This window comes from Pan paniscus, chromosome 19 (assembly GCF_029289425.2).
Source record: "Pan paniscus chromosome 19, NHGRI_mPanPan1-v2.0_pri, whole genome shotgun sequence".
Classification (NCBI taxonomy): domain Eukaryota; kingdom Metazoa; phylum Chordata; class Mammalia; order Primates; family Hominidae; genus Pan; species Pan paniscus.
In genome coordinates, this window is record NC_073268.2 from 53,022,715 (window position 1) to 53,050,399 (window position 27,685).

Consider the following 27,685-nt stretch of genomic DNA (forward strand, 5'->3'; position numbering starts at 1 on the left):
GATCTCATCTATGAAACAGGCTGGCCAAACCAGCTCCCAAGCCCCAAACTACTGCCACCTCTAAGTGGTTTAATCTGGTCTTGTTGGCCGGGTGCAGTGGCTCACGCCTGTAATCCCAGGACTTAGGGAGGCCGAGGCGGGTGGATCATGAGGTCAGGAGATCGAGACCATCCTGGCTAACACAGTGAAACCCCGTCTCTACTAAAAACACAAAAAATTAGCTGGGTGTGGTGGCGGGCGCCTGTAGTCCCAGCTGCTCAGGAGGCTGAGGCAGGAGAATGGCATGAACCCAGGAGGCAGAGGTTGCAGTGAGCCAAGATCACGCCACTGCACTCCAGCCTGGGCGACAGAGCAAGACTCCGTCTCAAAAACAAAACAAAACAAAACAAATCTGGTCTTGTCCTAACCACCACCTGTCACATGCAAGGGCTGAGGGGCTGGCCCTGCTTTTCTAATACCCAACCATGACACTGGTGTCTGTGTGAGCCCCAGAAGTCCCCAATTGAGGCACTCCATGGAAGGCAGCCAGGTTTCAGAGAGTGCCATCACATGGGCCTGCCAGGGTCTCAGGTAGAAGACCAGGGCCAAATGGTACCCAGACGGGCTGAAGGGGGTGGACATCGCCAGTGGTGAGGACCAGGGCCCCACCCCTGCAGCACCTCATTTGATCAGGATGGCACAGGCGTGGGCCTCGTCTTCTGCCAGGTTCCTCAGGTTCTTCTCTGACTCCTCAGAGGAGCTGCGAGATGGGGATGGTGCTCAGGGGTGGCGGCGGGGGAGCCCCTGGCAGCCCTGGGGACGGAGGCCTAGGGGACAGGGCAGCCCCCCCTGTGGACCTGCCCACCAGCCTCACCCCAGGAAATCCTTCACATCTTCCACTGTGACGTCCCCTGTCGTGTCCAGCGTGGTGTCAGCACTGGTGGCTGAGTCGATGGACATGGGTGAGAGTGCAGCCTCGGGTGGCTCCGGGGTGTCTGCAGGGAGCAAGTCATCAGCCCCTACCAGGACCCTTAGCACCCTCTGCACCTGGGGGCCTAGGGACACAGACCCATAAGGCAGCCCATGGTGAGGGGTGGCACCAGTGAGCACACAACCACCCATCTCCTACAGAAGCCTGCCCGATCCCTGAGCTATGTGAGTCCCGACTCCCTCCCCCAGGGCACCGTGGGGCCAGGGTCTGGACCCCTTTCATGCCCCCCTCACCAGGTCCCTTGCTGTGGGCTGGATCAGGGCTTCCATCAAGGCTCTGTGGGGCCAGCAGGATGCTTGGGGTCCCGTTAGCCTGGCTCAGCTTGGGTGACTCTCGGATCCTGTAACTGCAGAGATGGGGCCATGATGGGGACCATAGGTGGATGACTTGAGGCTGGCACGCTAGATCCTTGCCCTCCCACTCCTGAGCCCAGGGAAGGCAGATCTTGGGGGTGGGATGAGACCTGGCCCTGGGCACAGGTCCCCCAGGCTAGGAGCTGCCCCTCCACACACCTGGCCTGGGTGGCATCGCGGGGCCAGTTAATGTCCAGAGAGCAGAGCGGCTCTGTGATGTTCCGGGCACTTAGGGAGAAGCGTTCAAATTCTGATGGGGATATCAGGTAAAAGCCTGGGTGGGCAGAAGAATGAGGAGTGCAGTTAGAAGATACCACCAACCACAGCTCCTCCGTGGCCTGGGCCTGTGCCCACCCGGAGTGCCCTTCCTGCTCCCAAGCAGTACTGGTCCCACTCAGTTCGCTCGCCTGAGGAAGGCCTCCTCGGCCTCTGCCCCGCCTCACCCTGGCCATGGCGCGTAAAGACGCACGAAGCGATGCCGCTGATGTCCTCCTTCCGGATGCAGGAATAGTGCACCTGGGGCCGCAGGCCAGGCACCGAGAAGACGTGGACGTCACCCAGGTTGGTGAGGCAGGCCAGGCAGGTCTCAGCATAGTCCTCGCAGGCCACACTGGCAAACGTGGCCAGTGCCACCTTGCGCACACGACAGCCCTCATGGGCCGTCAGCTTGAACTTGGTCTTCGCGCTCACCTTGGGCAGTGTGAACACCTGACAGCAGGTGGCTGGTGAGCACAAAGCCTGGCCCTGTCCTCATCCCCAGGGCCCCTCACCCTCGTGGCTGCTGACCCAACAGCCCCCACCACAAAGCCCAGCTGCATGCTGCGTGGCCTCCCGTGCCTGTACACCTGGCTGCCCCACTAAACTCCAGACTTCGCACTGTACTCCAGAAACCTCCCAGGCCCTCTCTCGATCTGTGACAAAATCAATCACAGAGTGCCAAGGTTATGCAGCTGGTATCCCCATCAAACCTCGAGTTCTTTCGAGGCAGAGCCCCTGGGGACTGGGCTCAGGGGTCTGGGCCCAGTACAGGAGCCTTGTGTGGCACAGTGAGATAGGACTAGATTCCTGCCCTCCCAGGGGAACTCAGCAGGCTGAGGGGGCATCAGGGTTCTTGGATAGGAGTTCTCTGCTGGCTGGGAGTGTTTTCTGGGGTGCAAGGGAATTAGGGTCCCAACAGTGGGGGATACAGGCAGGAAGGGTTTCTTGAGGGTCCAATGGTGTCCATGAGGTTGGGGCCTGGAGGGGAGTCCCCCAGAGTCCCCCACAGCCCACAGTGGCTCACCTTGAACTGCTCCTCAGATGCGATGAGCACAGCGTGACCACCCTGCATGTCAGGTGCCTGCGCCAGGTCCCGTGAGGCCTCGTAGGGCTCGGGCAGTGGGCGGCCACGCCCGTCCAACACGGCAATGGCCACCACAGGCGCCCGGTGCATCAGCTGCACCTCCTTGCCCAGCACGGCCTCCACCGCTTGCTCAGGCCGCTTCTCACCACCCACTGCTGCTGCCGGCACCTCCAGTGCATAGGCGAACACAGAGCCTGAGTTGGTGCCAGCCCACATGGTGGGCCCGTGGTGGGCCCCTGCAGAAAACGAGCGCGTAGGAGGGTGCTCCCTGTGGGCCAGGCATCTCCCCTGGGGTCTTCCCACAGACTGCAGGTCCCTCCCTGCCTCTCTTGTACCCCTGCTTCCTAACTATGACACCCTGGGACGCAGGGCTGATTCCCTTCTGCCCCATGCCTCCCTAGTGACCTCCAGCCTCGAGGCCTGAGACCCCAGCTCTATGCTGCTGACTGCAGTCGGAGCCCAGGATGCAGCCCTCCTGCAGAGGCCCGAACAGTTGTAGCGCATCTGCACAGAATGCTGATGGGCACCCAAACCAGACCTCCAGCCCCATCCCACTGCACCCTCAGCCCCTATCTCAGTAAACGCAGCTCCATCCTAGCATCACTCAGGCCCCAAGCCCCACAAGACCCCGACTCCTCTCTCCACCCCTGCGTCCCCTTGCTAGTCCTGTCGACAGGTGTGCCTTGTCTTAGCCCTGCTTCACCCCCACTGTCTTCGGTGTGCTCCCTACGTGGCAGCCAGAGGAAGCCGCCAAGCCTGGGGACACCTAGGACGACCATCCATCGACCCTGCTCTGCCTGTGTGAACTGAACCTCTGGGTGACAAGCTTTAGTGGAGAATCGGAACCCAGCCCAGCAGAAGCAAGAGCAGACTTGGCACCTGCTCCCTGATGACCCGATGGATCCTGAGGCATTAAGTGTCTGCACAACTCAAAACATGCCCAACAGGAACCCCAGCCGGCCATGAACATGAACCCATCGGCCTTCTCGGGCCAGTGGAACAAGTTAAAAACCCCAGGCTCTCCTCTTCTAGGTCTTTGTAGTCAAAAAAAACAAAAAGTCAAAGAACCCCCCCACCCCCAGCTGCACCCGCCACATCCAGACAGTGGGAAAATCCACTGCACAAAGACCCTCGACAAATAAATGGCATCAGAAAGCTGAGCTCGTAGACCAAGCAGATGACACTCAGGAATTCACATTGGTTCTACAGGGCATGATGTGAGCAGTGGCTGTCAGTGACATCTGTCAGGAACATGCTGAAGTACTTGTATCTGGGTTTTCGTTTAAAATACCCCGGCAAAAAAAACCCGCAAAGAATGGGGAGGAGGGGGGCAGACTCTGCAGGGGCACATGGCTGGTGGCAGGCATGTGAGGTATGTGGGACAACTTTGCACCTCTCTATTTTTGTGTATGTTTGAAACTCTCCCATTGTACAAGTTCAAAATCAATCAGTGACTCAATCAACAAATCCAGGACCTTCCCAGGGCTCCCAGGCCACTGAGAATCAAAGCCAGGTCCTCAGCCTCTGGCCAGCAGCAGTATCTCCCTGAGCCACACACCTCGACCCTCACCTGCTCCACTCCAGCCAAGTGGCTGGGCAGCTGCCCACACACATGCCCGGCTCAGGGCCTGGGCACTGGCTGGTGCCCCTCACCGTCATCCACCAGGCCTCAACCTCCCTTCTCCTGGCTCAGATCTGAGAGGCCCACCCAGCTCACTCAAAAATCCTTTACCATCCAGCTCCCCCAGAGAGAATGGGGGTGACCCAGCAGTCCCCCTGGGAAAGCTGGATGGTAAGCGTTTTTTTCTGAGAAGGTCTCACTCTGTTGCACAGGCTGGAGTGCAGTGGTACGATCTCGGCTCACTGCAACCTCCGCCTCCCACATTCAAGCAATTCTCCTGCCTCAGCCTCCCAAGTAGCTGGGATTACAGGCGCCCGCCACCACACCTGGCTAATTTTTGTATTTTTAGTAGAGACGAGGTTTCACCATGTTGGCCTGGCGGGTCTCAAACTCCTGACCTCAGGTGATCCGCCCACCTCGGCCTCCCAAAGTGCTGGGATCACTCACAGGCTTGAGCCACCGTGCCCAGCCACCTCCTGGAAGGTGCAGTCCCACCACCTCCCCTGCCACCACCCATCTCCCAGGTGGCCAATTGAGGCCAGCCCCCTCAACCCTTGCCCTGTCCCTGCCCCTGCCCCTGCCTTACCATCTCGAAGGAATGTGTCGGCGAAGTATAGGCAACGCACGACACCCGACAAGGAGTCATCGGCAGAGCGGGGCTCAATGCGGCGCTGCACGGGCGTCATCTCCACGTCGTGGGGGCAGGCCTGCTCAGCCAGCTGTGCATTGGCTTCCTGCAACTGCCGGGCGGGGGCTCCTGAACACTGTCTCCCTAGCACCCCAGTGGCTTGCATCCTGCTTTGCGCCCTACGTTCTGTTACCATTCCTCTACCACCCAGCTTAGTTCACCCATCCCTCTGGAGGGCCCAGGGGCTGCCGAGGGAGGAGCACTGAGCTAAGCAGGCCCCAGGGGTCCCAGGCCAGAGCCAGGCCAAGGCACAGGACACAGGCACAGCTCCTGTGCAGCCCACCCCAGCTCACCTTGCTGCTGGCATTAGCAGCCCGCTTCTTGCCAGAGACACGACTCTTGCGAATGCGCCGGAAAGACTGGCGCAGTGACTTCTTGAGAGACTTCACCCGGGAGAGCGGACCCTCCATGGCCAGGGAGTCATTGGGGTGAAGAGTGCACCTGGGGGAAGACAGGGTCCAGTCGTGCTATAGAGCAGCCTCCTGGGGCAGCCGCCACACTCCTGCTGGCCTGTGGAGGCACCCAGGTCAGGGAGTCACAGCCCCTCTGGCACAGTCCTATGGACCCAGCTGCAGGTGGTGCTGAGAATGTCCTTCTTGGAGCTGCCAGGTTATTTCTTATAGGGCAATGGAGGTTAGTGGCCTTTGCCACACCAAACACTAGAGGTGGAAACGGAAGCCCAGACCCCATCTCGCTGGGGGCTCCAACTGCCCAGCCGGCCCCACCCCACACACCTGGCCAGCACAGGGCTCTTGCGCTGGTAGTCGAAGAGGCCAAAGCCATGACTGGTGCCAAAAGCCACGAGGCTCCACTCGGTGTGGAGTGTGACAGCGGTTACAGCAGCTGGCGGCAGGCACTGCACCAGGACACGGGGCTGGAAGCCAGCAGGCCAGGGCAGCGGCCCCGTGCGTGGGCTCAGCCGCTCGTGGCCCTTCCACGTGAAGCCCTCGCGGTCCTGGAGGAGGTCTATGATGGCCACGCTGACCGCCTGCTCCACCGGCACATCACTAAGCTCCAGTACCAGCACCTGAGCCCACAGCCAGGCAGGGGGAGCATCAGCGCAGGGGAGGGGCCGCCCTGGGCCCCACTCAGCCTGGAGCCTCTGAAGCAGCCCCAGCCACCACCAAGGTGGTTCTAGGACTGTCTTCAGTTCATCAGCTAAACAAGCACTCACTGAATGCCTACTGTATACCAAGGCCCTGGCTGAGCACAAGGAACCCAGTGGTGACCAAGACACACTAGTCCCCGCCCTCTGAGGGCAAAGTGTCCACCCTTACCCTGAGCCTCTATCTCCCATTTAGCAATAAGGACACATTGAGCACCTCCTGTATGTCGTGTGAGTGCCGGAGCACAGCACTGACATGAGTTCCCTCCCCTCAACACTGTGGTTCCCCCAGCGACAGGCCCACTTCCCATCTGTCCTCACCCCAGAGCCCTATTCCCACCTTGGCTTTTGCCTGTGCCAGTCCATCTCCCTTTCCACCAGACCCTCCAGCTCATCTCTTCCAGAAAGCCCTCCCTGACATCTCCAACCCAGGGGACACCCAGCCCTACCTGGCCTGCAGTGCCAGCCACCACCATCTGGGCTGTATACTTGCAGAGAGCAACCTTCTGCACGCCAAGCCGGGGATCGTCACTGTAGGGATCGAAGCAGCCCACCTAGAGGGATGGGAAGGAGTAATGAGTCCAGGCGGGGTCAGGACCAGCTCATCAGGGCCAGGGGAGGGGCCCACCTTGCGGAAGGGTGGCCAGTCGTCCTCGGCAGCCTGGGCCAGGCTGTCAGCGTGCTCACAGTCTGTCTGGAAGAGGCCAGCTGTGCTCAGCTTATAGAGCGGCCGCAGCGCCACACCCGAGGCATCCCAGAACCTCACGGTGCCGTCCTCATGGCTGCAGGGAGGGCAGATGTCAGGGCTACCCGAGTTCCTGGGAGGCCTGCACGCCCCTCCATTCACTCATCTGATGACCACTAAGCACCTACTGCACGTGCCAAACACTGACCGGAATCCTACTGTTACAAAAAACAATAGGCACCTACTGTATACAGCACAGGTACACTGTGCACCTGTTATAGGCCAGGCCACATGCACCATATGCACCTGGGGCCTTTAAACCAAACAAGGTGGAAATGGCCACCCTGATTAACAGGAGATGGCAAAGGGGGACATGTAGAGAACAGAGGACTTTGGGGGTTCTGCCTGCACTGGAGCAGCCATCAGAGGTGATCAAGAGTAAGGCAGTCAGTCACAGAACAGAGCATGGGGCATCCCGGGGGAGGAGCTGCATGGGGCCCAAGGCAGCCACGTAGGTGGAGGAGCAGGAAGACTACAGAGGCCGGGAGAAAGCAGGGAGGGGCAGGGGAAGGAGTAGACAAATCTAGGGCGCAGCCTTGGGACACAGCTGCAGAGTCCAAGCAGGGCCCTAGGCGGTGGTGAAAGCCCAGAGCCAGGGCGTGAGAGGTGTGTGACTGTGGGGGTGGTTGAGACTCATTCCAGCAGCCCTGAAAGCCACGGCAAGCTCTTCAGCAGGGAAGGGCACACCAGAGTCAGAGGCCTGAGGGTCCCAGCACAGGCGGGAGTGGGGGCAGGGCAGGAAGTTGAGACCTGAGTCACCGGGCACGTCAGCGCCCGCCAGGCCCACGCTGGGCTCTCTGGCACCTTCCCTGGGCAGCTCAGCGTGGGCCAGCCCAGATTTTCCAGTCCCAGGGCAGGCAGGCTGGGCAGGTGGAGCCCTGGGGTTTGGTAGAGCTCAGTTCCAGGCCAAAAGGCAGATCAGGGCAGCACCTTGAACCAAGGTCCAGGGAGGTTTCATTCCAAACCACCTTGGGCAAGGAGGAACTACCTGGTCCCACCAGGGGCCAGGCCTGAGTCTCCTGGCACCTCTGCACCCACCAGGCCCAGGATGGGCTCTCCCCCAACAGCAAGGGGCCCACTCACCCACATAAGCACGCACACCTACCCCGTCAGCAGCAGCCCTCGCTGTGACGGCTCCTGGGCCAGGTTTCGGCCCCCAGTGATGGGCCAGCTCTGGGAGGGGGTGGCAGAGATGTAAGCACAAGGTTAGGACAAACATCTTCTCCCTCTCACCCCGAGTATGGCACATTCTGACCTCCGGGCTTAGAACTGAAACACTCTCCCCCTCCTCAAGACTCCACCCTGTAAGACCCCCCTGATCGCCGCACACACCAAGGCACTGGAGACAGGCTGGGGGCTCTGCTGCTCGCCAGCGCTCACAATGCGGGCCCACAGCTTGGCGGGGACACTGGCCACGTGGGCCGAGCAAGTGATTGCAGAGGAGTGCAGCGGGGCCAGGTATGGGGCAGGCACGGCTGGCCAGCCAGGAGTCTGCAGGTCCAGCACCACCAGCTCCTCTTCCAGCAGCACAGCCAGGGCCTGGGGGTCATCAAATTCTGTGGGACGGAGGGAGTATGGGGTGAGCACAGCCATAGGTGGCAGAGGGCACCAGGTGGGGCTGGGAAAGGGTAGGGTACGGCAGGGCACGCACCATCCTCGGGCCGTGTGCTGTGCACTGTGAAGAAGTCGATGATGCGGGAGGTGAAGTCCAGCGTCACCAATGTCTCGGCTCGAAGCACACTTACACAGTGGCGGTCACCATAGCTGGCACGGGGCATGCCACCGCTGAAGATGATAAAGTGGCCCCTATGTGCAGAGGGAGGTGTGCGAGCCATGAACCACTTGGGTCCAGGGCACATACTGCACAACCTAGGGAGAGCCCACCCTTCCAGCCCCCTAGCCAGACCCAACTCACATCGGACACCCACTCCCTCGACCTACCCAGATTCACAGTTCCGCCACAGAATCTTGTTAATGGCCTTGCAGGGAAAGGGGCCTGAGGGGTGGGACAGCGTCAGACCAGACTCACTGGTGGTTCTTAGCAATTCTGCCATTCCTGCTCTGCCCTCCACTGCTCTCTACCTTGCAGCTGCCTCCTGCCTCCCCGGGAAGTCGGCGGGAGACACACTGCCCCCAGACCACCCCCTCGGGGAAGTCCCTCCTCAGCCAGTTTGGCTTGGCTCAGTGGTGCCCCCTCCCATCACCACCCTCTGGCTAAGGTGTCCCCAGCACTCACCGTAAGGTGTGGTGGCTACCGTGGGCTGCAGCGTTGGGGAGCTGCCGGCATCCACAGACCAGACAGCATAGCTGCCATCGCTGTGTGAGCTGACCACAGTGCTGCTATCACGCCCCCAGCATAGGCTCTCCAGCTGCTGCGGGCAGGCAGGGGCAGGCAGGCAGGCAGGCATGAGCCATGGTGGGCATGCACAAGGGGCCCAGGCTGAGGGGACACAGGCCTCACCTACATACCTGGTTCCCCAGGAAGATGTGGTCCACACACTGCGAGGCCTGGTTCCAGATGACCAGCAGGCCCCGGCTGTAGCCAATGAGAATCTTTGTGGGGTCCCGCAGGTGTCCCTGGAGTGACTCCACGGGGCCCAGTGCCTTCCCACAGCGGTAGTCGTCTGGCACGCTGTGGAGGAAGGCAGGTGAGCCAGCAGAACTTCCCGGGCACACAGTGGGTGCTGGGAAGCCCACCGGCCTCTTACCTGCGCAGAACCTCGCCTGGGGCAAGCGTCTGCCCCTCGAGCAGGGTCAGGGTGGTAACATCCAGGAAGAAGACACTGCTGCCCTCAGTGCCCAGGGCTGCTATGTCGCCAGCAGCCACCAGCAGGACCACTGTGACTCGGGTAAGGCTGAGCGGAGCACTGCAGGGAACAAGGGGAAGGGAGTGACGGTACGAGCCCATCCACCTGCTCAGGTGGGGTGTGAGGGGCTGGGCCACTGCTGATAACTCATCACTGGCCCCACGGCACTCACCAGGGCCTACTTACAGAGCCACCCCAGGAAGACATGCATCATCATCAGCCCGCTCAATTATTCATCAGGATGTCAGCAGGGAGATGGATAAAAATAGGGTCCCTAGGTCTTGCAGACTGGGCTCCCAGCTCCTCCCACCCACCAGGAGAGGACAGCAGGAACCAGGGCACTGCCCAAGCCAGGACCAGGAGCTCCCCGCTGAGCCCCTCCTAGGAATCCCGCTGCCAGCGCTCAGACATCTCCTGACTTCGCAGGAGGGCCCCAGATACCCCCATCTGCAGAAGCTGGGAGGCATCAGGAATCCATCCCTGGGTTGGTACTCCCCTTTTCCAGCTATTTCAGGCAGGGCTGGGGAGAGAGATGCCCCACACTCTCACTCAGCTGGGGCATGCTGCCAGCGCCTTACCAAGCACAGCCCATGGGACCCTCCTTGCCCTCAACCCTGCCCTTTCACCTATGCACAGAAAGGCCTGTCTCCCACCCACAACTGAAGAGGCCAGGGTTACTTCCTGTTACTAACTGGCTTAGGCCCTGCCCCAAACCCCTAGACACCCCCATCATTGCAATAAGTGTAGTGCCAGGCCTCAGGTCCTAGGAGTTTGGCATATAATGCATGTACCTCCTGCTGCTCACAATGTTAATTACCTGCTCACGTCGGACTCAACCCAAACCTCCCATTTAACCTGAAAAGTTCAGAGTATACCTCAGTAAAGCAGGGTCCAACAGCTGCAGCCTGGGACCCAGGCCCAGCTCAAGGCATCCCGCCCTGAACCGCTGCCCATCTCCATGCTGCCTTTGCACAGCAGGTTCCCACAGCCTCCCCCAGATCCTCCCTGCCCGGTGGCTGGCCCCAGCCAAGTTCTCCAGTACCTGGCACCATCAAAGCCGGGCCGGCTGGGCAGCTGGAAACTGAGTGCTTCTTCCAGGTGGGCACAGCCATTATGGTGGACAATCTCCCAGAGATGCAGACTGCTGTCATCAAGCAGGGACAGGAGGCGGCCCTGGTGTGTGAGCAGAGATGAAAACTAGGCTGGCCTAGGGGGATGAGTAGATATGGGGGCCACAGGGAGCTGGCTAGTGGGAAGCAGAGGCTCACCTGGCCGGTCAAGAAGTGCATCTGTGTGACAGTGGCTGCATCCCGGTGCAGGCCTGTGAACTCCACGCCAGGTGCACCATAGCTGAGGGTGGCAGGTCAAGGTGGAAACAGGTATAGACCAGCAAACCACAGTGAGGGAGACACCCAAGGCTCCTCCTTGACCCGGACTATTCCAGTGGGCCCCGGCATGGGCCTGACCATCCAGAAGTCCTCCCTGAAGAACGGAGGCCCCCTCCCTAAAGCTCCCACTCTGCACCCCTACAGTATCCCCAAGATCAGTGTGCAGGCTCCACTCACTCCTGCAAGTCAGGTGCTGCTATAGGACCTTCACTTCCCGTAAATTGGGCCAGTGACTCCCACTTTACAGGACTGTTGCAGATCAAGTGAGAATAAACACACCCAGCAGGCTTGGCCTCAGCCTGGTGAGAGGCTGGGGCTCCGCTCCACTTCAGCTCCATGTGTCTATGGGTTCTGGGAGCTGCGCCTTGCCGGATGGGATCAGGCAGGCCAGAGGTGCAAGGCCAGGCCTGGACAAGAAAGCCAGGGGGCAGAAGAGTCCAGGCTGCCTTTTCCCACAGCTTCAGGCCAAACTTCAGCCATGGGTAAGAAAACCCACCTCCTCCGGGCACGGTGGCTCACTCCTGTAATCCCAGCACTTTGGGAGGCCGAGGCGGGTAGATCACAAGGTCAGGAGTTGAGGACCAGCCTGGCCAAGATGGTGAAACCTCGTCTCTACTAAAAACGCAAAAATTAGCCGGGCATGCTGGCAGGCACCTGTAATCCCAGCTATTTGGGAGGCTGAGGCAGAGAACTGCTTGAACCCGGGAGGCAAAGGTTGCAGTGAGCCAAAATTGTGCGACTGCACTCCAGCCTGGGCAACAAAGAGCAAGGCTCCATCTCAAAAAAACAAAACAAAAAAAAAAAAACCCACCTCCCTCCAAAGCAGGCAGCCAACAACTGCCATCATGAGGGAGGAGAGACTCCAGCCTGCCCATTTCACAGATGAGCACACAGACTTGGAGGGGGTGGATGACCTGCTTGAAGTGCCCAGTGTCAGTGCCTGAGTCCCGGCAACTCCAGGGCTGATGGTGGACAGCAGGGCCTGAGGGGGCCCCACGACAGAGGGTGCAGGGAGGAGTCAGCAACGTTGCCCCGGTGACAACACAGGAGCCGTTGCCTGGAGCTTGAGCTGAGATTCCCTACAGGAGCCTGGCGAGAAACTCCGAAGAAGGGACAAAAGAGGGGACAGGAGCAGCTGGGCGGGAACCAGGGTCGTCAAGGAGATGGGGCTGGCCTGGCAGGGGGAGGGGCAGCTTCTAGTGACCAGGGCTGGCCCTCTCCAGCCTCAGTTTCCCAACCCAAGGGGCTCCAGGCAGTGGCAGTCAGGGGAAAAAGGGAAGAGGACCCCGGGCTCCAGCCTCCTTTCTGAGGCTCAGTCTCCTCATCTGCACTTCAGGTTCTTTTTGAGCCTGAGGACAAGTGCACTGGAGACCCCAACACAGGAGGGACACCTGAAGGCTGCAGGGACACGTGCGCACGCAGTGCAGCACCCACAGGAGTGGGAGCAGCAGGCCAGGCAGCGGAGCATGTGGGGCCCAGAGCACTGCCACACTCCCCAACAGGTGCCGCTGGGGCCATGGGAGAGAAGGGGACATCTCAGCCCATCCACACTCCCCAGAGTAGGCAAAGAGCTCACAAACCACAGGCTCAGAGTCCCATCCCTGCCTGGCCAGTGCCCCCAGCCCTGGGGTGAGGAGACCCCCATCCCACACCTTCCCCTTTCCCAGCACTGACACATTTTCTGGGAACTGATGTCTGAAACCAGGATACTGAAACCCAGAAGGCCACACAGGAGGGGTAGGGGTCAGCATCCCTCACCAAGCCGCCATCAGCCAGACCCTGGCACCTCGGCTTCCCCAAGAGCAGTTGGGGTGGGATTCTCCAGGGCTGGCAAGGAGACACTGAGCTGCCGGCCTGCCCCCACCCCCACCCCAGGCCTGCAGGGAAAATGCCCGCTTTGTGTGGCTCACACAGCCCATTGTGCAGCAGCCAGTATCCAGGTGGGGGCCGTGCTGTGCTCACCATGCCGAGCCTGGCACTGCCCCCAGCCCCCTTTGCTGAACACATGTGTCTTCACATTCACACACGTGTGCATCAGCTCACCAGGGCCCCCAGCCCACCTGCCACCCTCCATGGGTATCATAGCCCAGCCTTCTGCCTGGCCTCCCCAGAGTTGCTGGGACGATGGCAGGGTCGCCTAGGTAACTGGCTGGCTGACACGTAGCAAGGGACAGCTGTGCTACTGCAAACTGACCCCCCACCACCCGTCTCTCAGCAAAAGGACCCCATCTTCTCTGCACAGTTGTCTCAGGTACAGAAGCCACGCCAACCTCTGCAGAAGCCCCCACTACTGCCCATCAGAGCACCTCTGTCCTCCTCTCGAGCTGGACACTGCCAAGACTGGGACCCCAGAGCACAGGGAACTACAGGCAGGTGGTCCTGAACAGACCCTGAACACCTGTCCTGCAAAGGATACATCTTGACAGCCCCAGACCTGGTGCCGATGGCCATGATGCGAAGTTCGGGGTCGAAGGCCAGGGCGCTGGGCTGATTGGGGAAGCCATGCTCCACAGTCTGCAAGGAGGGGAGGGCTGCTGGGGGTAAGCATTCCCAGGCACCTCTGCCATGGCCCACCCTGAGGCCCACCCCAAGGTAGCCTCCAGGGTCTGCAGCTGACATACTGGGGGTAGGAGGCAGGTCTACTTGCTCTGTGCCTCAGCGTCCTCAACTGTGAAATGGGTTATCATGCCTCCAGTTGGTGGGGAGGTGGCTAAACCCCTAGGCTCCACCATGACTGTACCGCGTGCATAGTCCACAGAGGCCCGCCCTTTGCCAAGCCCCTGTGCCCCTCAATGCACACAGGCTCATGTGGGCCCCACTGCATGGAGGCTCCAGCAACAAACAGGTGAAGCAAGGCTCACAGAGGTGCAGGCACTGATGAGGCCCCACCTGCTCCATGAAGGGCTCTGCACCCTATTTTTAGAGGCACAGACTAAAGCTTGCGGAGGAGTCCCGCAAGATGTCCATGACACTCCCCAAACACAGGCCTGAGTGGAGGTCAGAGGTCAAGGGACAACATCCAGGATCAGCTAGGCAGAGGCTTTTGACTCCTCCCAGACACAGGGAGACAGAGGCCCAGAGAGGGGTAGCTTTCTGCCTGGACCCCGAAGGCATCCTCCCACCTCCCCACCTGCCAACAGCTGGGTAACATGACTCCCATAACCATCAGGGGCGGAGATGGTGTTAAGGGGGTCTGTGTGCCCAGAGTATCGATGAAACAGCTCCCCACCCGCTCCCCTGCCCCTTTCACAGCACACCCTTTCTGCACCAGTCTCCTGTCTTTGGCCTGGCTGTGCCCTCCCTGGGAAGCCTGCACAGCTGAGCTCCAGCCCCATCCTGAACACCAGTGTAGGACACCCACGTGGGCCACTGGTAACTCCTTTTATCTTGTTGTTGTTATTTATTTTTCACTTTTACCACTGGTAATTCCTGACCCACTGCCTCAGGAAGATGCACATTTGTAAGAAACCCCAGTTCCCAGCCTGTAACACGAACCTCCCTCCCTGCCTGCCTCCGCCCATCCAGGTGGGGACTGAGTCCTCTGGGCAGCTGGTTTGGTCACGGCCTAGCTGTCTGGCCTTGGGCAAGTCACAGTACTCTCCAAGCTTCAGTCTCTCATCTGGGCCCTTGGGACAGTAAGCCCACCTAAGGACAGAGTTGGGGATTTGGCTGGAGCTTCTCTCTCCCACCAATAATACCACGCCCTTGCTGCACCTGACCTTGTCTAGCCAGTCCCTCGCTACAACCAGGGTCCAGAGACGGGACACTGCATCGCAAATCCCCACAGCCTTCCCATTTTACAAACGAGGAAAGGAGGTTACATGCACTGTCCAGCATCTGCTTCCCTCATACCCCACGTCCAGTCCATTTCTGAGCCCCATCAACTCAGTTTCAAAACACACAGAAGTCACCTCCCTCCCTGCTCCAGGCCCCACCGTCACATGCCTGGATTGGTACTCACTACAGTCTGTTCCCACAGAGGCCAGAGGGATCCTATGAAAGCCACAGCCAGATCCTTGTCCCTCCCCTGCTCAGGATCCTCCTGGGGCTCCCAGCTAAGGGAGGCTTGTGCCTCAGGGCCTTTGCACCTACTGCCCCTCTGCCTGGAACGCACTTCCTCCAGCACTTCCTGTCGCTCGGGAGTAATCTCCTCAGAGACGCCTCCCTAGGCCACCCTGGCTGCAGCAGCCGCCCTGGCCACACCTCTCACCCCCTCGCCCTAATTTATTTGATCCACAGCACTGGCTACCATCCCAACTACAGTCTATTTTACTTTTTTGTTTTGGCTTTTCACTGTCTCCTGCACAACTATATCAGCCACCTGAGTTAACAGATATTTGTCCTTTTTGGTAACTACTGTTGTCCCCAGCACCTTGGAGACCTCACACACAGTGGGGCTCAGTATTAACAGAGAAGGCACATTCCACAGGCGATGTGTGGGCTGGACTGGGATTTGAACCCAAGACTCAGAGTCCAAAGTCCCTGCTCACTCCTGACCTGTCTCCCACCCCCTAAACTCAGGAATCAGGGGCCTATTCCCTAGCAATCACCTATTACCCACTTAGGTGACTAAGTCCCTTCCCCAAGACCACCCCACTTTCCACCACTGCTGCCCACGCTTCATCGTCAGTGGAGGGCCCTTACTTTCCGCCACCCCAAGGCTAGCCAGAGTGGGCTGAGCTTCACCCCCATCTGTCTCCAGCCCCCACTGCACACCCCAATTCACTGGCTGAAGAAATGACATTTAGGCCAGGCATGGCAGCTCATGTCTGTAATCCTAGCACTTTGGGAAGCCAATATGGATGGATAGATAGCTTGAACCCAGGAGTTCGAGACCAGCCTGGGCAACATGGTGAAACCCCATCTCTACAAAAAATACAAAAACTAGCCGGGCATGGTGACACGAGCCTGTAGTCCCAGCTTCAGGAGGCTGAGATGGGAGGATCACCTGAGCCAGGGAGTTGTGAGGCTGCAGTGGACTGTGATTGTGCCACTGCACTCCAGCCTGGGTGAGAGAGATCCCACTTCAAAAAAAAAAAGTGACATTTAGCCCTGTGCCTGTTGCTGCCTTTCCCTGAAGGGCCATTCTCCTCTCACCTCACCCTCACAGCCTCCCCGGCACAGAAAATAGGTGCCATCTGGGGACCATGGAGCACCAGCTTCCCTTCTGGGCCCCTCTCAGGTTCCTAGCAGGTTCTCAGCCACCGTGTGAGGGTCCTGGCAGCTCTCACCGGCAACCACTGCAGACCTAGGCAGGGAAACCCTGAGACATCCCAGTGCCTCCACTACTCCAGGTCCAGCCGTCCCAGAGCCTCCTCCAAGACAAGTGTCTCCTCAAGGCAGCCCAGGGCGCCTGGCACAACACCGGCCCAGGACCACAGCAGCCCCTTGGAAAAATCCCTGCCCCTCAAGGCTAAAATCCAACCCCACTGACACAAGAACTCAAGAAAAATATTGGTACAGCTCACTCTGACTCTGGGCAAGCCGTCACCCCTCTCAGAACCTCAATTTTCTCACCTGTATTTTGAAGATAACTCTAATTTCGAAGAGCACTGAGAGGCTCTGCCATCAGTGGGCTCTGGGGTAAGAATGAGGACAAAACCAACGCCCCCAGAGGAGTGAGCCAGGAGTGGGCTGAGGCCCTGCTCTAACATCAGTGCAGAGGGAGGCGGGGGCTGAGGCGGCCCCTTTCCCTGGCCCCTAGTGTCCCACTCCGGGAAAGGAAGGAAAAGCCTCCACCTCACTCCACCTTGGTGCAGAAAGGCAGGACAGCTGGCCCATGTGGCAGAGGGAGCCAGGGCCCACAGTATGGAGAAAAGTAGCCTCATTTCACAGCTAGGGAAACTGAGGCCCCACGATGTGAAGTGCAGTGTAGTACACAGCCAGGCATGTCCCCTGGACTCGGAGCCCCGGGCAGGGCAGAGCAGGGCAAGGCAGAGCCTGGAGCAGTGGGGGAAGGAAGGAGAGGCTCCTTGAAGGGATTTCCCAGCCGCACCCCCCACAGCTGCCTCGCCCCCACTAACTCTCTCACCCTCCTGGGTGCCAAAGCACAAAACAAACCGGGCCCCAGGGCTGTCCCAAGGGCCGAGCAGGGACGCAATGGAGCCCCTAAGAAAAAGGATAAAGAGACAGAGAGTGAGCGACAGAGGTCGAGAGACTCCACAAAGACAGAGAGAGACACGCAGGGAGAGACAGGCAAAGAAGACTCAGAGACGCACAGGCAGCAAGAGAAATGAGAGGCAGAGAGATAAAGGGAGACAGGCAGAGATAGGAAGGGGCAGAGGCAGAGACACCCCCACCACACACACAGGCACAACTGGGGCGAGAGAGCCGGTCAGCGGCGCAGAAAGAGGGACAGAGACCCAGAGACAGGCAAAGAGTCTCAGAGACAGACCCCCCCACACAGAGACTGGCAGAGCCAGGGCCAGAGCGGCCCGCAGAAACTCGGGGAGCAGACACGGAAAGTCGGCCGGAGACCCAGACCCACCCAGAGTCCGAGCCAGAGCGGGGCCCGCCGAGGGGGTGCGCGGCCCGGCGCGGCCCCGCCCCGCGCCGCGCTGCATGCCAGCCCCAGCCCCCCGGGCCCGACGTGGCTCCGACCCCGGGCCCCCAGCCCAGGCCCCCGTCCCGCCCCCTCCCGCCCGAGCCCGGGCCCGGGCCCGGGCCGCCGCCGCACCTTGTTGAAGGCGAAAAGCTCCTGCTTGAGCTTCTCGCGCTGCGGGTCGGCGCCCTGCCGCCGGAACCGAAACTTCATCATCTTGCGCCCGGCTGCAGGGGCCTCGCCCGCCGCCGCCGCCCGGAGGATGCGCCGCGCGGCCCCGCCGGTCCTGAGGCGCGGGCGGGGCGCCAGGCGGCCCGGGCGCGGGCGCGCGGGGCCGGGCCTGCACGGGGGTGGGCGCCGGGCGCGACGGACGCGCCGCCCGACCAGTGAGCGAGCCCGCCGTGCCGCCCGCCCCGCCCCTGTTGGCCAGACAATGGTGAACTGGGCCCCCGGGCTCGGCCGGGCTCGCGAAGGGACGCCCGCCTAGCATGCGCCGCGGCGCGGGGCCTGCCGGGACTTGTAGTCCATGAGCCGGGGCTCCAGCGCGGGCGGCTGGGGAAGCGCTTTGGAGGGGGATTGGCGCACGTTCCCGGGCTTGGAGGAGACTTTTTCCTCCTCCCAGAGAACGAGCGACGTGCCCACTCATGTAATGGGGCAGCCCTGTTCCGAAAGCCAAGACAGCTCTGACTGGAACAACTCCCTGGCCCCTCTGCGCCTCAGTTTCCCCATCTACACCATTGGTCAAGTGATTGCCAAGTTTATATTTTACCAATTTCACAGAACTCCATTTCGTCTCTTCCCCGCTATGTCAGAGCACCTCCCACCGCCGTGCTTTTGCCTTGGCTTTGTAGTCAGGAATTCTCTCCTCACCCCCAGCCCCTGGGGAACTCCTACACATCTTTCAGGACCCAACGCAAAAGGCTCTGTGTCACAGCACAGGGGATTCTTTCTTAGCCAAAGAAAGAGACGGGATCCCCAGGAGGTGGCATTTGGGACTGTTCTGGGGTTGGATTGGGGCTTTACGGAGATGGGGGAAGGACCTCCCCCCGCAGAGAACAGCGTCTGAACAAAGCTTAGCCCTGCCCCTACTCTCGGGGGCCGTCTGCCTGTCCCCACCCACCTCCCAGGCCTTTTCTCATCTGGACAATGGCCTCGAGGCTGAACCTTTCCTTCCAGGCTGAGGATAGGCCGCCTGGCTCAGGGCTGGGGCTGCGGGAGGTCCTAGAAGCTTAGGTGGGGCAGGTAGGACAGGCCCCAACCCCACCAGCTGTGTCCAGGGAGGAGGAGCTGACCTCTGACCCCGAGGCGGCTGCCAAGCCTTGGGGCCTGGCTGTCCCCCTCCACCCACGCCAGGCCGGCGGTGTTCAGCTCTTCCCCGTATTTGGGGCTGGATCCAGAAGAGGGCCCAGGAGTGAGTGAGGAGGTGAGAGGAGGGAGAATGACGACAGTAAAGCCCCTAAGTGTTTGCTGCGGGGCAGGCGCTGTTCAAAGCCCTTTCCTGGTTTCAGCTGACTTAGTGTTGTCAGTAGCTCTACGAGGGAGCCAACAATATTACCCATCCCAAATGAGGAAGCTGAGACCATCAGCCAAAGGCTGTTAGTTGTTGGCAGAGCTGCTGGACTGAGGAGGATGAGACCCCTTTGGCCACTGGCCACGCCACACCAGCACAGGCAGCAGGGACAGCTCAGAGGTCTGGGTTCTGGTCCTTGCCCTGCCTCACACAGGAAGTGTTAAGAAGTTGCTGGCTGGGCGCGGTGGCTCATGCCTGTAGTCCTAGCACTTTGGGAGGCCTTGGAGGGAGGATCTCTTGACCCCAGGAGTTTGAGACCTGACTGAGCAGTAGGGTGAGATCTCATCTCTACAGAAAAAAAATAAATAAATATTTTTTTAATTAGCTGGGCATGGCGGCCCAGCTGTAAATTCCAGCTACTCAGGAGGTTGAGGCAGGAGGATGGCTTGAGCCCAGGAGGTTGAGGCTGCTGTGAGCTGTGATCGTGCCACTGCACTCCAGCCTGGGCAACAGAGCAAGACCATCTCGAAAAAAAGGCCAGGAGCAGTGGCTCACACCTGTAATCCCAGCGATTTGGGAGGCTGAGGCGGGCAAATCACTTGAGGTCAGGAGTTTGGAAAAAACCCAGTCTCTACTAAAAATACAAAAAATAGCCGGGCGTGGTGGCAGGTGCCTGTAGTCCCAGCTACTTAGGAGGCTGAGGCAGGAGAATCGCTTGAACCCAGGAGGTGGAGCTTGCAGTGAGCCGAGATCATTTGCTCTCCAGCCTGGGCAACAAGCGTGAGAAATGAAAAAACAAACAAACAAACAAAAAAAAACGTTGATTCACGTTCCCACTTTACCATTTGGAAGCTATGTGACCTGGAACAAGTTACCTCAAATTCTCTGTGCCTCAGTTTCCTCATCAGTAAAAATGGTGATAATATTAGTATTTACCTCAAAGGGTTGTTGTGGAGATTAAATGTGTCAGGGTAATATGAACCAGAGCAACTCCATCTTGAACAGGAGGTGGGTAAAATGAGGCTGAGACCTACTGGGCTGCATTCCCAGATGGTTAAGGAATTCTAAGTCACAGGATGAGCTAGGAGGGGGTCGGCACAAAATACAGGTCATAAAGACGTTGCTGATAGAACAGATTGCAGTAAAGAAGCTGGCCAAAACCCACCAAAACCAAGATGGCCACGAGAATGACCTCTGGACATCCTCACTGCTACACTCCCATTAGCGCCATGACAGTTTACAAATGTCATGGCAACGTCATGAAGTTACTCTATATGGTCTAAAAAGGGGAGATATGAATAATCCACGTTTAGCATATCATCAGGAAATGACCACAAAAATAGGCAACTTGGCCGGGCACGGTGGCTCACGCCTGTAATCCTGGCGCTCTGGGAGGCCGAGGTAGGTGGATCACCTGAGGTCAGGAGTTTGAGACCAGCCTGACCAACATGGAGGAACCCCATCTCTACTAAAAATACCAAATTAGCCGGGCGTGGTGGCACATGCCTGTAATCCCAGCTACTCGGGAGGCTGAGGCAGGAAAATTGCTTGAACCCGGCGGGCGGAGGTTTCAGTGAGCTGAGATTGCACCACTGCACTCCAGCCTAGGCAACAAGAGTGAAAATCCATCTCAAAAAAACAAAGGACAACTCTGCCTATGGAGTAGCCTTTTTTTCCTTTTTCTTTTCTTTTCTTTTTTTTTTTTGAGATGGAGTCTTGCTGTGTTACCCAGATTGCAGTACAGTAGCACTATCTTGGCTCACTGCAGCCTCTGCCTCCCAGGTTCAAGCGATTCTCCTGCCTCAGCCTCCCAAGTAGCTCGGACTATAGGCATGCGCCACCACACTCAGCTAATTTTTGTATTTTTAGTAGAGACCGGGTTTCACCATGTTGACCAGGCTGGTCTTGAACTCCTGACCTCAGATGATCCGCCTGCCTTGGCCTCCCAAAGTGCTGGGATTACAGGCATGAGCCGTTGCACCCGACACCCAATCTCCATTTTACTTTTTCTTTTTCTTTTTTTTGAGACGGAGAGACAGAGTTTCACTCGGTCGCCCAGGCTGGAGTGCAGTGGTACAATCTCAGCTCACTGCAACCTTTGCCTCCCAGGTTCAAGCGATTCTCCTGCCTCAGCCTCCTGAGTAGCTGGGACTATAGGTCTGTGCCACCATGCCCAGCTAATTTTTTGTATTTTTAGCAGAGACGGGTTTTCACCGTGTTAACCAGGATGGTCTCGATCTCCTGACCTCGTGATCTGCCTGCCTTGGCCTCCCAAAGTGCTGGGATTACAGGTGTGAGCCACCGCACCCAGCCAGCAGTCCCCATTTGTCAATGGGACTTGGTTATTAGGCAGTAAGCAGCCATGCCTTTCCCAACCCCTATCTCACAGTTTTTTGGGGAGCAGGGCAACAGAACTGAGTCGAGACCACAGCTAACCATAGCTCACCGTCCTATGATGGGGCATGCACTGGGGCTGTGGGAGCCCAGAAGAGGCATCTGGCCCAGGGTCAGTGTCCTGCTGGGAGAGGACAGTGCACATGGGTTGTAATGGGTAAGGAGTGTACCTAGTGGAAGGAGCCAGGGGATAGGCAAGGAAGAGTCTCATGGCAAACGGATTCGCAAAGTGTCAGTACCCCCACCCCACAACACACACACACTTGTTAATTCAGATTCTAGGTCCTGCAAATGTGAATGACAGGCGAGTGGGGCCCCAGAATCTGGATTTTAAACCAGCTCCTTTCCCAAATGACCCTGAGGCCTAGCTTGGCCCCATCTGATCAGGTTAAGAGGGGTCAAATGGGTATACAGATACAAATGGGTAAACTGAGGCCTGGGCATGTAGGCCCAGCCTACCCATACCATCAGGCAGGGTTCAGAAATGGCACCATCTCCCAGGCTGGGAGGGTCTGGGACACTAATGACTGTTTATCTGTCCCCTCCCCCGCAAGTCAGGGCAGCCCAGGCCTATGATTACCACAGCAGCCCCAGGGGGCAGAGACTGGCACAGATGGCCATGCCAAGTCAGCTCATTGCTAGAACAAGAAACTGAGGGTCAGGGGAGCCCAGACAAACAACTGAACACAGGGTCCCGGTCATCTCAGGTGCCCACCCATCCTTGGAGCTGGGGGAGGCAGGAGGGTTCCTGAGTCAGCAGCACTGGCAGGGGAAGCTGGTTCTTCCTTCAGCCTCCCAGCCTCAGGTCAATCTCAGGCTAGGGAGAGGCTGCCTTCTCGGCATTTCCTTGGTGGGGTGTCCCCCTCCTCTCACCTCCTCCTAGGCTCCCATAGGGCTCTCACCCAGCTCTGGAGTCCGCCTTCAAATCCCAAGACATCCCCTTGCTCATTGGATGACCTCAGCTAAACCATGAGTCCACCCTGGGCCTCAGTTTCCTCATCTGTAAAATGCAGTAAGGACTAAATGAGATGACTCAAAACAAGATTTGAGGCCGGGCGCGGTGACTCACGCCTGTAATCCCAGCACTTTGGGAGGCCAAGGAGGGCAGATCACGAGGTCAGGAGATAAAGACCATCCTGGCTAACACGGTGAAAACCCATCTCTACTAAAAATACAAAAAATTAGCCGGGCGTGATGGCACAGACCTGTAGTCCCAGCTACTTGGGAGGCTGAGGCAGGAGAATCACTTGAACCCAGGAGGCAGCGGTTGCAGTGAGCTGAGATCAGTGCCACTGCACTCTGGCCTGGGCGACAGAGCGAGACTCTGTCTCAAAAAAAGAGTTGAGCACAGGACCCAGCAGGGTTTGATTCTAGTGAACCAGCTGTGCCTAGAATAGCGCCTGGCACATAATTAATGCTCGACACATTTAAAAAAACAGATTAAAGCCGGGCACAGTGGCTCACGCCTGTAATCCCAGCACTTTGGGAGGCTGAAGCAGGTGGAATACGAGGTCAGGAATTCGAGACTAGCCTGACCAACATGGTGAAACCTCATCTCTACTAAAAACACACACACAAAAAAAAAATTAGTCAGGTGTGATGGTGCATACCTGTAATGCTCAGGAGGCTGAGGCAGGAGAATCACTTGAACCCAGGAGGCAGAGGTTGCAGTAAGCTGAGATCATACCACTGCACTCCAGCCTGGGTGACAGAGTGAGACTCCGTCTCAAAGAAAACAATTTTTAAAAATAGATTAAAGATCTGAGGCCGGGCGCGGTGGTTCACGCCTGTAATCCCAGCACTTTGGGAGGCCAAGGTGGGCAGATCACTTGAGGCCAGGAGTTTGAGTCCAGCCTGGCCAATATGGTGAAACCCTGTCTCTACTAAAAATACAAAAATTGCCGGGCCCACTCGCTCACGCCTGTAATCCCAGCACTTTGGGAGGCCAAGGCTGGTGGATCACCTGAGGTTGGGATATCGAGACCATCCCGGCTAACACGGTGAAACCCTGTCTCTACTAAAAATACAAAAAATTAGCCAGGCATATGGCACATGCCTGTAATCCCAGCTACTCTGGAGGCAGAGGCAGGAGAATTGCATGAACCTAGGAGGCAGAGGTTGCAGTGAGCCAAGATATTGCACTCCAGCCTTGGCAACATGAGTGAAACTCCATTTCAAAAAATAAATAAATAACAAAATAAATAAAAATAAAAATATAAAAATTAGCCAGGTGTGGTGGCGCATGCATGTAATTCCAGCTACTTGAGAGACTGAGGCAGGAGAATCACTTGAACCCGGGAGGCGGAGGTTGTAGTGAGCCAAGATCGCACCACTGCACTCCAGATTGGGCAAGAGTGAGACGCTGTCTCAAAAAAAAAAACAAAAGAAAACAAACAAAAACAACAACAAATAATCCATACTGTTCAGGAGTTAAGTCCACAGAAGTGGCAGTTTGGTGGTTGATGGGATGTAAGTAGGCAGGTAGGTGAACAGGATGGCATGCATTGAAGGTGTCTTCAGACGTAGGTGCCCCAGTAAAGGCTATATCTGTGCATATCTCCCTGAATCCTCATAGATACCAGAACAACCCTGTTTTATAGACAGTAAATGGAAGATAAGTGTAGAGAAGTGACTTGGTCACTCCTCTGCAGAGGGAAAGAGAAAGGGTGATCTCAGGGAGCGACAAGTGGGGAAGCTCCAAGGGAGGTAGATTAGGGTCGGTAAGGAAGTGGGAGGAAAACCAAGAGTCTGACTGAAGAAAGCAGGCCCTGGCTTTCAGAAGCTGGCCCAGATCCCAGCTGAGGCCATGACCCTCTCGAGCTGCCCAAACCACGGACTCAACTTCTTCCTAGTGGCTCCTGGGGGGCCAGATCTGGCAGGCTGGAAAATTCCTGGAGTGGTCTAGGTTGGGACAGAGTTAGGCAGGGCCCAGGATGGAAGGAGAGAGATGAGGGAGTGGGAGAAAGGGTGGGCTTACTGAGACTCCAAGACAGGGTCAGCAGACCAGCCCAAGCCAGGGAGGAGTGAATACCTCATCCCATGTGGTATGCAAAATGAAGCTGAAGCTTAATGAGGTCTTGTGTCCTTTAGGTCCAGACAGAAGGGAGCAATGGATTTAGGGCCTCCTCAATCTACAGAGAGTGAATAGTGTTGTGTGCCTCCATGAAAGAAAGGCCAGACAGGTAGGGGGAGTGTTGGGGCTGACCTACTCTGTCCTTGTTTTATACAAGGGAGGAAGCTGAGGTTCAGAGAAGTGACCTGCCCAAGGTGACAGGTGAATAATATATGAGTCCCTGGACCTCTAACCGAGTGCTCCTTCTCTGGAGGCAGGACTCTCAGCCCTGACACTCGCTGAGCCTGGATCCTGAGTGTGCTTTTCTTGGCTCATGCTGGGCTACAGGAACGGGGACCTGGGCACACCTGCTCCCTGCAAGGACGGTCAGGATTGAGGCTCAAGGGGCTGGGTATGTGGACATTACCACAGACCTGTTGGAAGGTGGGGCTTTGTGTTTCACTTCTCTCTGGTGCCCCAAGTGCTAATCCTGCCTCTGCCACTTTCCCTCTCTGGGCCTGTTTTCTCATCTGCGAAATGCGGGCTAATATTAATTGCTACCATTTATTAACACTGAGCACTTAGTCTGTGCCAGGCACTAGTTATTCCTTTAATCTTATGCCCATTTTACAAAGGAAGAAACTGAGGCCAGACAGCTTAACTTGCCCAAAGTCACACAGCTAGTATATTGCAGAATCAGGATGTAAACCTAGTCCCCTCATGACGTCTCAGAGGTTGCAGCGAGAATTAAATGAGACAGTAAGTTAATGGCCTCACTCAATGAGAGTGCAGGAGAAGGTGGGAGTTAGGGCCCTGTTTCCCAGCCTGGAGTGGAAACACTGGGACCACAGAGTACACTCTAGGCAGTGCCAAAGGAGGCCCCGGTCTGGGTGGGGGAGCCCAAAGGCACCCCTGAAAAGCCTGGGAGGGGGCCAGAGAAGGTAGCATGGAAGAGAGCTGCCTGAGGCAGAGTACTGGCACTTGCAAAGATGTCTAGAACTCTCCAAGGAGCTGGGGCCAAGAGAGGTAGCGTGGGGCCCAGGCTGGGACTGCTGTTATGTGTGGCCTGGGGGTGGGCCTGATGGCATCTGCTTGACCCACAGGTCCCAGTGCCCCTCTACACCTACTAGGATTAGTAAGGAAGTGGGAGGAAAACCCTACTAGCCCTGAGATCCCTGGCTGAGAAGGGCAGAAGCAGTGGGGAGCCTAAGTTATTGGCTCTGAGTAACCTCTGGCAGGTTCGGGGGTCTCTGGGGACCTCAGTTCCCCATCCAAACCAAGGGACAGCTGCTGGCCCTTGCCCTCTACTCTGAAGCACCATCACTCAGGCTATGCTGCCACACTGTGGACACAGGAGGAACTGCGGCAGCAAGCGCCTCACACCTAACTGGAGGACCCCAGCCCTGACACTGCCCGAGCCCTTAGTTTTCCATCTCTCACAAAGACAGGGGATTTTCTTTTTTCTTTTCTTTCTTTTTTTTTTGGGGGGGGGGAGGGGGACGGAGTCTCACTTTGTCACCCAGGCTGGAGTGCAATGGCGCGATCTCGGCTCACTGCAACCTCCGCCTCCCGGGTTCAAGCGATTCTCCTGCCTCAGCTTCCCAAGTAGCTGGGATTACAGGTGACTGCCACCATGCCCGGCTAAATTTTTTTGTATTTTTAGTAGAGACAGGGTTTCACCAGGTTGGCCAGGATGGTCTCGATATCTTGACCTCGTGATCCGCCCACCTCGGCCTCCCAAAGTGCTGGGATTACAGGTGTAAGCCACCGCGCCAGGCCTTCCTTTCTTTCTTTCCTTTTCTTTTCTTTCTTTCTCTTTTTTTCTTTTCTTTCTTCTTTTTCTCTCTCTCTCCTCTTTCTCTCTCCTCTCTCTTTTAGACAGTTTCACTCTTGTCGTCCAGGCTGGAGTGCAATGGCACGATCACAGCTCACTGCAACCTCTGCCTCCCGGGTTCAAACAATTCTCCTGCCTCAGCCTTCCGAGCAGCTGGGATTACAGGCGCCCACCACCAGGCCGGCTAATTTTTGTATTTTCAGTAGACACAGGGTTTCACCATGTTGGCCAGGCTAGTTTTGAACTCCTGACCTCAGGTGATCCACCCACCTCAGCCTCCCAAAGTGCTGGAACTACAGGCGTGAGCCACTGCACTCAGCTAAGAAAGTGGTTTTCTTATTGATTTTGACAGTCCTCTGCACAGCAGCACCAGTGATCCTACATCTGTTCACATCACTCCTCTGCTCAAACTCTCTATGGGAATCTAGTGGTGTGCTGGAGCCCTCTGCAAGAGCCAAATGGCAAATTTTCAAGAACTTTTGTGAGTCAGTTGTTAAAGTCATTAAAAATTAGATTATATAAAATTAAAATTACACTAAAAACTAAGGGTAATATTAAAAACTAAGCATTTCCTACTTATTTTGCTACATTTTCCTATTATCTGTACTCTTGGATTACATCTATTGTATCTGTATGGTGGAAACACTATATATTGGGGTGTTACTGCACATTTCTTCACAGCTCGATGTTCAGTGACCTTACCTTGATCAGCTGCAATCAGCCATGATAACCCCTGGACTTAAGCAATCCTCCCGCTTAGCCTCCTGAGTAGCTGGGAATACAGGGTGTGCTGCTGTGCCCAGCTCTATAGTTTTCTAGACCAGTACCATCCAACAGAAATATAATGCAAGACACATATGTAATTTTCATTATTGAGTATCCAGATATAACAGTAACAGAAAACAGGTGAAATTAATTTAAATAGCTTTTTTTTTTTTTTTTGAGACAGAGTCTGGCTCTGTTGCCCAGGCTGGAGTGCAATGGCACGGTCTCGGGCTCACTGCAACCTCCGCCTCCCAGGTTCAAGCAATTCTCCTGCCTCAGCCTATTTTATTTAACCCAGTATGTCCAAATTTAACATATGTCCAAAATAGTTTTTTTTTCTTCTTTTTTGGGGGGGTTTTGAGACAAAGTCTCGCTCTCTCACCCAGGCTGGAGTGTAGTGGCACGATCTTGGCTCGCTGCAATCTCTGCCTCCTAGGTGCAAGCCTGTCTCAGCCTCCCAAGCAGCTGGGATTACAGGCGAGTGCCACCACACCTAATTTTTGTGTTTTTAGTAGAGATGGGGTTTTGCCATTTGGTCAGGCTGCTCTCAAACTCCTGACTTCAAGTAAT

The 27,685-nt window shown here is 57.2% G+C and overlaps 1 protein-coding gene across 6 annotated transcripts in view; it reads right to left on the bottom strand.

Moving 5' to 3' along the window:
- Positions 1–17,866, bottom strand: part of LLGL1 (LLGL scribble cell polarity complex component 1) — a 19,253-nt gene extending 1,387 nt beyond the window's left edge. Inside the window, exons 1-22 of one of the 6 annotated variants that reach the window (XM_055101794.2) lie at positions 17,696–17,866; positions 13,436–13,533; positions 10,900–10,981; positions 10,674–10,804; positions 9,533–9,691; positions 9,294–9,456; positions 9,061–9,196; positions 8,766–8,820; positions 8,476–8,630; positions 8,157–8,380; positions 7,930–7,997; positions 6,708–6,861; positions 6,529–6,633; positions 5,709–6,001; positions 5,268–5,415; positions 4,873–5,026; positions 2,606–2,901; positions 1,767–2,031; positions 1,483–1,597; positions 1,204–1,310; positions 854–974; positions 660–739 (exon numbers count right to left, since the gene is read on the bottom strand). In XM_055101794.2, the coding sequence (XP_054957769.1) occupies positions 661–739; positions 854–974; positions 1,204–1,310; positions 1,483–1,597; positions 1,767–2,031; positions 2,606–2,901; positions 4,873–5,026; positions 5,268–5,415; positions 5,709–6,001; positions 6,529–6,633; positions 6,708–6,861; positions 7,930–7,997; positions 8,157–8,380; positions 8,476–8,630; positions 8,766–8,820; positions 9,061–9,196; positions 9,294–9,456; positions 9,533–9,691; positions 10,674–10,804; positions 10,900–10,981; positions 13,436–13,533; positions 17,696–17,776 (3,189 nt within the window). In that variant the 5' untranslated portion in view covers positions 17,777–17,866 and the 3' untranslated portion in view covers position 660. Of the gene's footprint in view, positions 1–659; positions 740–853; positions 975–1,203; positions 1,317–1,482; positions 1,598–1,766; positions 2,032–2,605; positions 2,902–4,872; positions 5,027–5,267; positions 5,416–5,708; positions 6,002–6,528; positions 6,634–6,707; positions 6,862–7,929; positions 7,998–8,156; positions 8,381–8,475; positions 8,631–8,765; positions 8,821–9,060; positions 9,197–9,293; positions 9,457–9,532; positions 9,692–10,673; positions 10,805–10,899; positions 10,982–13,435; positions 13,534–17,695 lie in introns of all 6 variants that reach the window. The other 5 variants (XM_034942292.3, XM_063599194.1, XM_063599193.1 and 2 more) reach the window with 5 other exon arrangements.
- Positions 17,867–27,685: the final 9,819 nt, after the last annotated feature.